The sequence below is a fragment of the Limulus polyphemus genome, unplaced genomic scaffold, assembly GCF_000517525.1.
Source record: "Limulus polyphemus unplaced genomic scaffold, Limulus_polyphemus-2.1.2 Scaffold3978, whole genome shotgun sequence".
Taxonomy (NCBI): domain Eukaryota; kingdom Metazoa; phylum Arthropoda; class Merostomata; order Xiphosura; family Limulidae; genus Limulus; species Limulus polyphemus.
In genome coordinates this window covers 27,340-40,944 of record NW_013669588.1, presented here as the reverse complement: position 1 = coordinate 40,944, position 13,605 = coordinate 27,340, and the positions used below count along the sequence as shown (strand labels likewise).

General features: G+C 35.7%; 1 protein-coding gene across 1 annotated transcript in view; it reads right to left on the bottom strand.

Annotated features, from left to right (window-relative positions):
- The window catches only part of LOC106470389 (MOB kinase activator 2-like), a 39,941-nt gene that overhangs the window by 3,417 nt on the left and 22,919 nt on the right, over nt 1-13,605 (bottom strand). The window contains exons 2-4 of the mRNA XM_013930939.1: nt 1,904-2,089; nt 634-730; nt 293-417 (exon numbers count right to left, since the gene is read on the bottom strand). Coding sequence (XP_013786393.1) covers nt 293-417; nt 634-730; nt 1,904-2,089 — 408 coding nt within the window. The remainder of the gene's footprint in view (nt 1-292; nt 418-633; nt 731-1,903; nt 2,090-13,605) is intronic.

Here is a 13,605-nt window from a genome sequence, read left to right as displayed (position 1 = left end):
GCTTGTGGTAACTATTCGTAATAATTGTTGTTGTAAATTGTACTGTTGTATATATATTAAAACGTTTTTGTGTGAAAAACGAAGACGGTGTGTGTCAATTTTGTTGGCAAATAGTGTAAATTAACTACAATATCGGCGGACTATATTAAATTCTCAATACGTAACAATAACATGCACAACTTGGTATGAAATATCGATAATATGATAGGTATATCGAACTTGGTTTGAAATACTGATGATGTGAGTGAAATATTGAACTTGGTGTGAAATAGTGACCATGTAAATTACATACCGAACTTGGTGGGAAATATCGATTCATCATTCACAGTTTTCTGTATGAACGTCATCACGTAGTCTACATATAGCGGAGCTGCTACCGTGCATTGTTTATCCTTTTCGTCGAACCATAAATATTGTCTAGAACATTAAAGTCCATTTGTAAATACACTCTAGATTTCACGGTAGAAAATGACTTACACAAAAACAAATTCAGGAGAAATATGATTTCCTAGACTCGACTATTAAAAGAAATTTAGTATGTCTTATAAATGATAAATTAAACATTTTACGATCGTAACACTTTGCTTTTGAGAAGAACTGAACAAAGTGGTGTGACATTACAGAAAGACCTACCTGTTATAATGCCCCGTCATATCCAGACAACCAGACACTGTACAGAATTCGGACACTGTTCCATAGATTAAATTCACATTATCAAAGAACGCCAGTGCTGAAAGAAAGTTCCAAACATTTAGACTAATCTCTTGGACATCTTCTTCATCAAAACTTCTGTTTCAAGATAACTTTAAGAAATATTACAACAAATGGCGTGGTTTTTGGAAAGATGTTTGTCTGGAAATAGAAGTCGGTAAAATAAAGAAAAAATACTTTCACATCTATTAAAAATTAGAAAGGGGTTTGGTTTTGCTAAACGCAAAGCTATACAATATGCTATCCGTGCTCTGTTCACCATGGGTATCGAAACTTGAATTTTAGCGTCGTAAGCCTGCGGACTTACCGCTGAGCCACTTGGGGTGATTACTGTTTGTTTTGTTGCTACACATTGGGATATCTGTGCTCGAAACCCGAATTTTAGCATCACAAGTTTGCAGACTTACTACTGAGCCACTAGGAGGGGACGGGGCAATTACAAAGAGAAAAAAAACAATGCTGATACATTTTCACACACATAAATAACTTTATTTTTCAAAAACTTCCTAATCATTTAACACCAGCTTGAATAAACAAAAACACTTTCAATAAAAAACAAAATTACTATAATAATTACACATTATTTTCTATTTTATACTACATTTTACAGCAAAAATTCATTCAGGAATTAAAAACAATTAGCTAACGTGCCACGAACGGGGAAACAATTGAGCCCCTGGGTGAAGACATGACATCATTATGTCACTCCCCAGGGAGTCCACAAGGTTTGGTGACAATCGGACCAGCGGCTCGCCAGTTATAAATGGATGCACAGAAACTTTTGTCAAATAAATTTAAAGTATACTCTAACGTCTTAAAAGGCAGTTTACCTTCCTATTCGTTCTTCCTTCTATTTATAAGTTTTTTAATTATGCGCAAGTCTACACAGGGGGCTATCTATGCTGTGCCCTTGTATGGATCGAGCTCTAAATTTTAGCGCTATAAGACTTCAAGCTTATCATAGAGCAGGGACGGGCCGGTTTTATGAAATACAAAAGCTAATGATTTTGTATCTTCTCAACTGTTATTGGGAAACAACTTTACATAAAAGCAATGTATTAACCTGATCCAAATTATATAAAAAATAATAGAGAAAACTATTTAATTTAGAATTTTTCTTTTGAAAATTCAATCAATATTCAGTTCTAGTGAGGGTAACTCACCTATTGAATGAACCAACTAAAATACTCACTGTTAAAAGCCAGCCATTCATTGTAGTCCAACCCTGGCGGTAGTTCAGCCAGTTCTCGCAGTTGTGCTACTGGAACTGTACATTTAAGTACCTTATAGTTTAAATACAATTTGGACACATCTTCAGAGGGCGCCACTGCATTTTTGTCCTTCCGACGTGTTTTTCTATTATTCAGTAAAAGTTTTTCTCAAGTAAAATATTGTAATACTAGAAAAATATATTTCAACTTAAAAGAACTTTGATTCTACATATAATAATAATTTATACTTCAATAAAACATATTTCAAGTTGTAAACAAATAATTTCACCATTGAAAAACAAATCTGTGTAATCAGTTATTCAAACAAATAATAATTTCAAGAAGGTTTTCTACACTACTTATGATGGAACATAACTTTAGATTTTATAAAAAAAGATAGCGGTACACTCTAAGTTCAATTCTTATGCTATTGGAAGTAACTATGTTAGCTCCCTCCCCCCTTCAAAAGGATTAAATATTTTTTTTAGGATTTATCTAAAAACATACAAAAACGTACAGCATCTCAACGTTTTAATTACATAACTATTCTTTTTTCCCAACTATCTATCCCCATGGCCTGGCATTAATACTGACAAACTTTATAGAAGATATTTCTAATATCTCTACGTCACTACATGCAGCTCAGAAGCCTAAAATCCTCTATACAAACAGAATTTACACAAATGTTGTAATTGTTATTTTCAACGGCATACAATGAAATACCCTTACCCTGAAACTGGTTGCATTAGAGCCCAGATGAATGGTATAAATATTTTTAAAAATTATTTTTATTTTCCAAGAAACCTCATAGAGAATAAAAAGGTACATATAATGATCACGCGCAAAAACAAATCAATTCATAAACTTTTCGTGCATGCGACAATAACACGACAAAATTGGAAATATAACCACTATAGCCATCATCGATAATTCGGAAAAAAAAAACAGGATGAGTAACGTCTGTTAATGTCATCACAACTCAGTAAACGCAACATCTAAAGAACCAATAGGCACAGAAAAAGAAAAACTTTCCTTTAAATTAAACAATTTGTAATTATTTAAGTTGAATCCAATACACAACAGGTGGCGCTACGAGTCTTTATGTGTTGCAACCGCCAAGAACGAGAACTCGAATAAATGGCAAGAAGTGTAAGAATGATAGTTTATTGTTATTTTTAAAGTTGAAGTCCCTAATTTAGCAGCGATAAACTAGAGGGCAGACAGCTGGTCAACATCATACAGCGACAAACCTTGATCGTCACGTTATAACGCCCCTGTGGCTGAAAGGGCAAGCATGTCTTGTGAAGGGGTTCAAACCCATGACTCGCAAATTGCAAGTCGATCGCCCTAACCACCAGGCTACGCCAGGCTTAAAATAACTAATATTACAAATAATATTATCATTGAAATTACCTAAAACAATTTAAAGAAATTCAATAAAATATTTTGTCACAAAGTAACTTAACAGAAAAGAAATACGTCTTAAAAGTTACGTTTTTCATTTTTATTCCTGTAAACAACAACCAAACAAAATGACTTATCTTGAACAAAGAATGAAAAAAAGAGACCTCAATGGATTTTGCAAACAGACGAAAAACTGTTTACTTACATTTCACATAAATATCCTGTCATCCATTGCGGTTTACATTAAAATTGGGCTTTGCTTCGATACTGAATAAAGTGTATCTTTATTCACAAAACAAGGTTTACAGGATCATTCGGACAACAAGTACCTTTCAAAGTCCTATTGTTTCCCGATACATATAAACAGCGGCCATTCTTTTGTTTATTGATATGTACAAGACGACACATAACCATTGCTAAGGGCTTACAAGATAGCACATAAACCATCGCGAAGAGCTTACAAGACGACACATAAACCATCGTTACGAGTTTACAAGACGACGCATAAATCATCACTATGGGCTTACAAGACGACACATAAACCATCTTATGGACTTAAAAGACGACACGTAAATTATTGTTATTGGCGATTCATTTTAGTTCATGTAAAAACACAGGGTCCTAAATACTTCAACATACTATGGGGAGGGACTGACTAACACCTTACAGTTCATCTAAAAACACAGTTCTAAATACTTAAACAGAGTGTGTGGTGAGACTGACTAACATCTTACAGTTCGTGTAAAACACATGATTCTCAATACTTCAACAGACTGTGGGGAGAGACTGACTAACATCTTACAGTTCATGTAAAAACACAGTTTTAAACACTACAACAGACTGTGGGGAGAGACTGACTAACATCTTACACTTAACGTAAAACCACACGGTTCTCAATACTTAAACAGAGTGTGTGGAGAGACTTACTAACATCTTACAGTTCGTGTAAAACACATGATTCTCAATACTTCAACAGACTGTGGGGAGAGACTGACTAACATCTTACAGTTCATGTAAAAACACAGTTTTAAACACTACAACAGACTGTGGGAAGGGACTGAATAACATCTTACACTTAACATAAAACCACACGGTTCTCAATACTTCAACAGACTGTGGGGAGAGGCTGACTATCTTATTCACATTAAGCGTTTTGTTGAAGGATTTTATAAGTAAGTTACGTGGACGTTTTCTCAGATCGGATTGTTAATCAAAATGTCAAGCTTTATGCCAATTGAAAGTAACGTTTATTTGTTCGAAATCAAGTGATATTAAAGATTACTATTGTTTTTGATTGGTACGTAGGTTCAGCTTGAACTTTCATTACACATCAACTTCACCGATGCTTTTCTCCTTAAAAGGGCTCTATTGTTGTTATTTCTGTTGAAAAATCGTTACTGTATTCAGTATGGAAAAATCTTATGTTGATCTGCAACTACAGGCTGTCCAGCTCAGATGAATGGCTGAATTCAGACAGACTGAGGTGCGACATCAGTACAGTTTCTATTTTTCTACGCTGTTAATTGATTAGAACTCTGCCACAAGCATCAGGTTTGCTTTCTCTATTTTTCAGTAAAAATCTTGTTTTGGTACCCACTTTGATATCACTTAAGGACCAAAACCAGACAGTGATATCAGTGAGGATCGAAACCAGATAGTGATTTTAGTGAGGATCGAAACCAAACTGGATATCACTGTATGGTTTTAGGTGGACAAAGGAATGTGACCAAACACTGCAGTTGCAATATACATTTTTGGTAAAGCTCTGGTGTTGAAACATCTTGTCAAATACAAATTCGAGAAATAGTGTTATCACAGTGGTAGGATGAAATGAAATACATGCTCACACACACACTAAGTGGACACTGACTGCCCCTGAATGTAAATACTGAATAACAAACAAATAATTGCTTGCAGCTGTGGGTTTCCTCAAGTAATACCTGTATGGTAGAAATGAAGTGACAACAGAACTTTTAAATCCAGAAGGAACAGTTTCTAACTGGATCATAATGTTACAAGAGTATGACTTTACCATACTACAATGTTAAAGTCTGCAACAGACAGTCTTGCACCACATAGATTGCACCCTGTCTGTTCATTGGTTACCTTGAATTTGGACAGTATGTGGAAGTGAAAGGAATTTCTGCCATAGTGACGTCAAACCGTACGGTAGAAGATGCGAGTTCCAAGTTTACATCTGTTTAAAAACAACCTCTATACATACAAGTATGTGTAAATTTTACATATAACTTTAGTTAAGTTCCTTTAACCCTAGTTACCTATTGCCCTGGATTATTCACCTTGGTGTCATGTGCACTCTCTCGTAGGAAAATTTCCTGTAAAATAAGTCATACTTTGGGAAAGTAGACTATTATCGTTTTCACAAGCAGGTAAGGTGACAGCTTAAATATACACCCTCCCTTATTTTTAGATGGAAATTTTCAACAGTGATGTGGATGTTTTATGTATATAATGATATTGTTTCTCAATCTATAACTGGTTTTCACTTCTTCCAGTACATATGTCGTTCTTTGTAAATACATTCATTCTCGTTTTTTGTGAAACAAATATTGTTTTCACTGTATTCTATATACTGTCCAGATTCTTTCTTTCTTTCACAACACATATTTTCTGCTAGAACATCTTCTTATTCAGTGGATCCTCCCCAATTACTGTCAAGGGAAATTGGTGTACATGAGAAAGCCATACTACTGCTAACAATAGAAACAATCAAGGTAGAAAGTCTGAACTCTTTAAAAGTAATGTTCAGTAATTCGAGGAATGTTTATTATATTATACACGATAATTAAGGTGAGATGTTGCCAAAGTCCCAGCTGTAAGTAAGTACAGATGTGAATATGAATTATAATACAGTAAAATAATATTAGCATGAAGTGGCCTCAATGGCTGTGTAACTGCACAAAAACCACTGATTAATAAAATCAAAAAGAGGAAATGAGCATTGTTTTTCAAACAATGGGATGAACAAAGCTAGAAGATGGTACTTTTTACAAATGAATCTACATTCATGTGGTAACAATTAATCAGTGGTTTGTTTAATTGTAGAGCGGAGAAAGCTATCAGGGTCAATGTACAACATCTACAATAAAGCATGCTGGGAAACCAATACAAGTGTGTCTAAGCCTTAGAGATATAAACCAAACTGATGGTACCCCGAATGCTGATAAGTACAACACATAATTATTCATTACGTCATTCCCACAGTAACAAAATATCTTGGGCAGGGATTTATCATTTAGCAAGATAGTGGTTTCAAGCATATAGAAATGTGGCAAAATAATACCTCGAAGTAAAGAGGCTGATGGAACATTTGCAACTGCAGATTGAACTGCACAAAATCATAACATGAATATTATTAAGGCTGTATGGGCTTATATACAGAGAATGTGTGTGTGTTTTGTTGTAGCAAAGCCACGTCAGGCGATCTGTTGTTTCCATGGAGTTGAATCAAATCCCTAATTTTAGCATTCTAAATCCAAAGGTTTACTGTTGTCCCACCGGGGGACACTTATATAAAAACTGAAAATCAACTTGGCTGAATAGTTGGGAGTAATACAGGACATGTGGAACAACATTTCACAGTCATTCAATGACAAAGTTAAGATATTATAAAAACAAAGTGTACTACTCTATTCAAAGCAAACACAGGATTCTAATGCATCGTACAACGTATTACGTTATTATACTTTCTGTAATAATGTACTATACTTGTGATAAACTGACCGTTCATTGCAATTACACATTGTTCGTAACCCAACACGGTCTATATATATATATATACATAAGCAAAGTGTTAAAAAAGAAATAATCTAGACGAAATGGAAAATGATTAATAAATTACCATCGTTGGTTATGACGTCACTACTGAGCCAAATGAGGCGTGCCTTTACCTTCGATCTTATCACACCATATTACCATGTCCACCTACCTACTTCATAAATACAGCTACCCCTTCTAACTAACGCTGAACTGCTGAGTAACTGTTTTACAAACTGATTTGTCAAAAATTTATACTCAACAAAAATTATGAGTAACGCTTGTACGTAACTGATTGCCCAATACTTTATATTTTCAACAGTAAGATATCATAAGAGAAAAAGTGTATAGGTTTTGTAGAAGATTTATAGAGGGAACTGTACATTTTTACCTGAATCAAAATACTTTAAACGTAGTGATTCACGATTAGAACAGAATGAGAACAGTGATACAGTCTTCCTGTAATCTGTCCTCAAAAGAACAAATAATCAAATGCGCGCAATAACTTTTTAAATGGACTTATTTATCACCCATCTTTCAAGCCATTCATTATGAAATGTTGCTCAAGAGAGAAATTCGTCAGTTTTCCATAGTCGTAGCCTCTAAACAGGGATAAACATGGTTCTGGGTGTATTTTTTGCAGATTCAGAAGTGGCAAGTTTCTAAATCTGCCTGAATACCATACTGTTCCAGTGAATCATCGTTTAGGAAGGAATATGTCGTAATTTAAGGTTCGAAACCATATTGATTGATTCAGTACATCTTTTTTATGTTGCTTATACAATATGCGATTATTATTGAGCTTGAATACAAACTTCAGAATATAACTTTTTGTCACCTCTCGTAGGTCTTTTGTACACAGTAACCTATTTTCTTAATTATTTTTATTCCTCGTTCTTCTATATTACAAGGGATAAACATCTTCCACACCTGGATGCAGAGAGTGAGAGTCTATAATTCGTGTAGGATGTTGTGGGCTTAGAGTATCAAAGTAACAATGGGTAACATTCTTGAAATATTGCCATTATCAAACTCGTGATGGATCATTCTCGTCATCAAATCATCAAGAAACATATTTGGTAAGATCGCAGAGAAAGCTGTAACTAGAAGTATTACCCAACAAATTAAACCACTACTGCCATCATCATTAGGAGGTTAACACAGTGGACAAGAAACCGGAATCAATACTGCTGAATTTGTAGTTGATATAGAGGAAAGGTTTGAAGTGGGTCATAACACCTTGGAAATAACTTTAGAGTTGGAAGATCCCAAAAATAGAGCTGAGCTACCCATTCTTTCTGATAAAGTACTCAAAAAAAGATGTCAATATAACATGTGTAAGATGGGTTGTAGCTGCACTACATATCAGAAAATATCATGAAGGACAGAATCTGGAAATCAGATTGGATCACCATTAACACAGGTCTGAATCAAGAATAATCACTCTTGCTAGTTCTCTTAAACATATACATCATGAATCTAGTCAACCCTGATAGTCCAACCAGATGCCATGTGCTAACGTTTAGTGAAGACATTCCAGAGTACAGCAGTGCCCTTAACAAAGCTGAAATTAAAAGTAAGATGCAACCATATCTTAGCATAGTGATCCAATGGTGCAATGCCACAGGAATGGTTATCAGCCCTTCCAAACTACAGCCATGTTCTGCACACTCAACAACAAATATGCTGATTAAGTCAAGCCATTAGCATCATTTGTAGACAGTGCTACCCCTCCAGAAGAAACACTAAATTACCTAGGGGTTCGAATAATCTTCAACAGATAACTTCACTGCACAAATTAACACCATGTTAACAAGAGTTCAAAAAGTTATCAATGAATTAAAAGTTTCAGCAGGAAATAGAGCTGAAGAATGATGCATTGCCGACAATAATTATGAGCGATAAAGAGCTAGACAAGATATTAAAAAAATACAAAGCACCTGTCTAATACATGGGATGTACTTAGCCCATTCTTGTTACACCTCATATACTCACAAAAAAACAACAATGCTTTCAAACAAATTTCTTGAACAGGGGTTTTGCAGTTTGTTTGTTTGTTTCAAGTTAAGCACAAAGCTACACAATGGGCTATCTGTGCTAGGCTCACTACGGGTATCGAAACCCGGTTTCTAACGTTATAAGTCTGCAGACATGCCGCTGTGCCACTAGGGGCAGGCAAAAATGACAACTGCTGAAAAGTCTTCAGCGTTCAAGAATGATGAATCTGCTGTAAAACAAAGTACTATCATGATGGGGAACGATAGAAGAGTATACAGTTTCACGTAAGGCTGGCGAATAAAGGTTAACCATGATATACGATGTATCCCACTTATATGTGGGTCTTACTTCTATATATATATCTCTCTTAATAGGGTACATTTTACCTTTTCCAGGCCCCCCAGTGGCACAGCGGCATGTCTGCGGACTTACAACGCTAGATACCCGTGGTGGGCAGAGCACAGATAGCCCACTGTGTTGCTTTGTGCTTAATTCCAAACAAACAAAACCTTTTCCACATAGTAAGTAATATACCGCTTTTGTTTATCTATTTTATATGCAATGTGGTCCAGTTTGAAAATATTTTAAAGCGTTATCCAAGGTACGGAAATAACGAAATGCTCTTGTGTTACATCATTTTTCTTGAGATGTTAGAACTAATATAACTGATATTGATAAATTTATATTTTTGATAGTGTAGTTTAGATGTTAGCTAGAGAGCACATCACCTTAGAATTACAATACTCGGGAATTCTAGTTGTTTGTCCTTTAACTCCTCCCAGGCTTTTGCATTTAGACCTATCAAATACAAATGCTTCGGGATATGTCAAAGTTATTTATAATGCATAATTTCATAGCTCCAGTTATGGCTAAATATAGATCATTCAGTGGGAGTAGCCACTGGGGGTACTGAGGGGATTTCTCCAGTTCCCTCTCTTATTGCATGGAGCATACAAAGAGCCTCTGTAATTTCAATTATTTCTGACATATTTACGACAAAAATCGAAACTATTTACATTCATAACTGGTAAAACATTAATGCTACAATTGCATTTCATTTTTAAGTCCCATCGATCGTTTGAGGAATTTCTTCGTCACATATTGTTTATGCATACTTTCAAGATAGATACACTTATATCAAGTGAAATGTTTTTAAGTCATGTGCTACTTATTGCTTTTTGATAAAAAAACTAAGATATATAATAATAAAGGGCCTAGAAACCTGAAAATTTGCACACATACTAAGTTGACCCAGAGAGTGTGCACCTGGATATTATTATTTACCCACGTGCGTGCGCATCTTTTTATGAGGCAAGGTAGATAAATATCACATAGAAAAAAAATGTGACTGCCATATCTCCAAGAGGAAAGAGCTTAGAAACCTAAAATATTGTAACCATACTAAGTGGACCCTACGGGTGTGCACCTGCGTGTTATTACTTATCCACGTGCGCATCTTTTTAATGAGGCAAACTAGTGAAAAACCACATAGAAAAGAATATGTGACCGCCATAGCTCCAAGGTGAAAGAAGCTACACACCTGAAAATTTTGCACCCATACTGAGGGTGTGTACCTGAATATTACTTATATTATCCACATGCGCGTACGCATCTTTCTCATGAGGCAAGCTGGCGAAATCCATTTAGAAAAGAAGTGTGTCCGCCATAGCTCCAAGAGAAAAGAGCCTAGAAACCTGAAATTTTGCACCCATACTAAGTGGACCCTGAGGGTGTGCACCTGGGTGCTATTATTTATCTTATCCACGTGCGTGCGCGCAGGCGCATCTTTTTAGTGAGGCTAGCTAGAAAAAATTCACATAGAAAAGAAATGGTTTCTTGTATTGCGAATAGAAATCACAGACACACAGACACGTATATGTGTGTGTGTGTGTGCACATGGGTGTCTGTGTTGTGTGACCACCATATCTCCAAGAGGAAAGAACCTAGAAACTTGAAATTTTGCACCCATATTAAATGGACCTTGTGGGTTTACACCTGGGTATTATTAATTAATTATCTACGTACGTGCGCGCATGATCGTGTGCATCTTTTTATGCGAAAAACCACACTGAAAAGAAGCGTGCGCGCATGCGCACCTTTTTAATGAGGCTAGCGAAAAATTACGTAGAAAAGAACTAGTTCCTTATATTACAAATAGAAATCACAGACAGACAGAAACGTATGTGTGTGTGCGCGCGCACGTGCGTGTCTGTGTTGTATGACCACCATATCTCCAAGAGGAAAGAACCCAGAAACCTGAAAGTTTGCACCCATATTAAATGGATCTTGTAGGTTTGCACCTGGTATTACTACTTATCTATTGCACCTGGGTATTGTTAATTATTTACGTGTGCGCGCACATGCGCGTGCGCATTTTTTATGAGGAAAAACCAAATAGAAAAGAAATGTGACCGCCATAGCTCCAAGAGCAAAAGAACCTAGAAACCTGAAATTTTCCACTCATACTAAGTGAACCCTGAGAATGTGCACCTGTGTATTATTACTTATGCGCGTGCGGATCTTTTTAATGAAGCAAGCTAGCGAAAAACCAATTAGAAAAAGAAGTGGTTCTTTATATTACACATTATAGATATAAATCACAGACAGACAAACAGAAAATAACAAATAACAATTTTATTTTATACTTTCAGCACATAGACTCCTAACAACAATATTAGGTTATACTTTTATTGCTAAGCAACATGATATATATAAGCCATTGTTGGAACACATTGTTACCAAAACGCACTGGCTTTTCTATACAGAATACACACACACACTGACATAGTCATCTTGAATATAGCAACCTAATAACCCGAGCGAAGCAGGGTACTTTCGCTAGTATTTTCATAAATGTATATAACAAATTGTTATAAACAACACACGGTAATGATAGAAATTGTGTATGTAAATTATCATCGTTCGAAAAACATGACTTATTCCACAAATACTACACAAAGATATTATATATCATGTTACTGATATGTCTTAAATTAGTTTGAACGATATCAACAAATCAAGAATGTCACCGCCCATAATCTCACATATTGTGACCTTAAACACCGCACCCATATTATCTTGTATATTCATCTTCAAGACATTGTCACTCACTACCTAACAGTCAGCACAAATGGAAAAATAGTTACTTGTAAGTTATGTAAATTAAAACTTACGTTATCTGGGTTCTCAATGGTTTGTACCTTTAATACAGTCCATTTGCTTATTTATGTATATTTCAAATATTGTAACGTGACAAACATTTCTGTTTCAGTCAAGCTTTGCCTCATATAAAAAAATTATTGAAAAAATGGTTATAAAATTGACTTAAGATGTATAGCAATGTTGTCAGTTGTTGTTATTGTTTAGCGCAGAGCTACATAACAAGTTATTTGCGCTCTTTTCCCCGCCAGGAATCGAACCCCAGATTTTAGCACAAATTCTCTGCTGACTCACCAGGGGATGCAGTGTCATCAGAGATATATCTTTTATGTAGGGTGAAGTGGAACTATTTTTGAAAAAAAGAAAAAACTACGTGTAAAGATAAAAAACGACAAAGCAGCTCAAATAAGTCTTGGTACTAGTACTGCCTTCAAAAATGAGTTCCGGTACTCAGTACCGATGAGTACCGGCAGAATTTCACCTCTGCTTTTAAGGAAAAGATCTCGCGTTAAAGATAAAATAATTCTATTAGTAAAATTTTGAAATAAAATGTGCAGTTAAAACAATATGATGTTAATGAATATTTCATCCTTTGATTCCAAACTATAACAGTATATTATTATTGGTTGTTTGCTTGGGATTATTGTTACTATAATATTTTCTTACTAGCAAACTACAGTCGAAGCTTGACATTATCTTTCTCATTTGGTCGTGTTATACTTCCAGACGAGACATAGATACATTCTATTTATCATTAAAGCTTACTACTTCTGTTATGATTGCTAGTTATAAAGTTTAAAGATGTATATTCACTCTAAAATATAGTAAATACACTAGAAAGTCTCTTTCTTGCAACACACTTCATATGCCAGAATTGTGACCACTTTTAGACGAGAGTGCAGATAATTGGCCGCCGGCGTCACAGATCTTTCGATCAAACAATTAATTGAAAAAATGTGAAACCGCGAGATGGGCTTCTTTTTTTTTCTTTTCGGCCAGACAGTCCGGGCATATTGTTACTGAACAAAGTAGGGCATACAGTGCATGTGGATGGAGATCGAAGCTGCACCAGCTACTCTGAGATGGCTTGAGGACCAACCTGCCAGACAGTCCGGGCATATTGTTACTGAACAAAGTAGGGCATACAGTGCATGTGGATGGAGATCGAAGCTGCACCAGCTACTCTGAGATGGCTTGAGGACCAACCTGCCAGACAGTCCGGGCATATTGTTACTGAACAAAGTAGGGCATACAGTGCATGTGGATGGAGATCGAAGCTGCACCAGCTACTCTGAGATGGCTTGAGGACCAACCTGCCAGACAGTCCGGGCATATTGTTACTGAA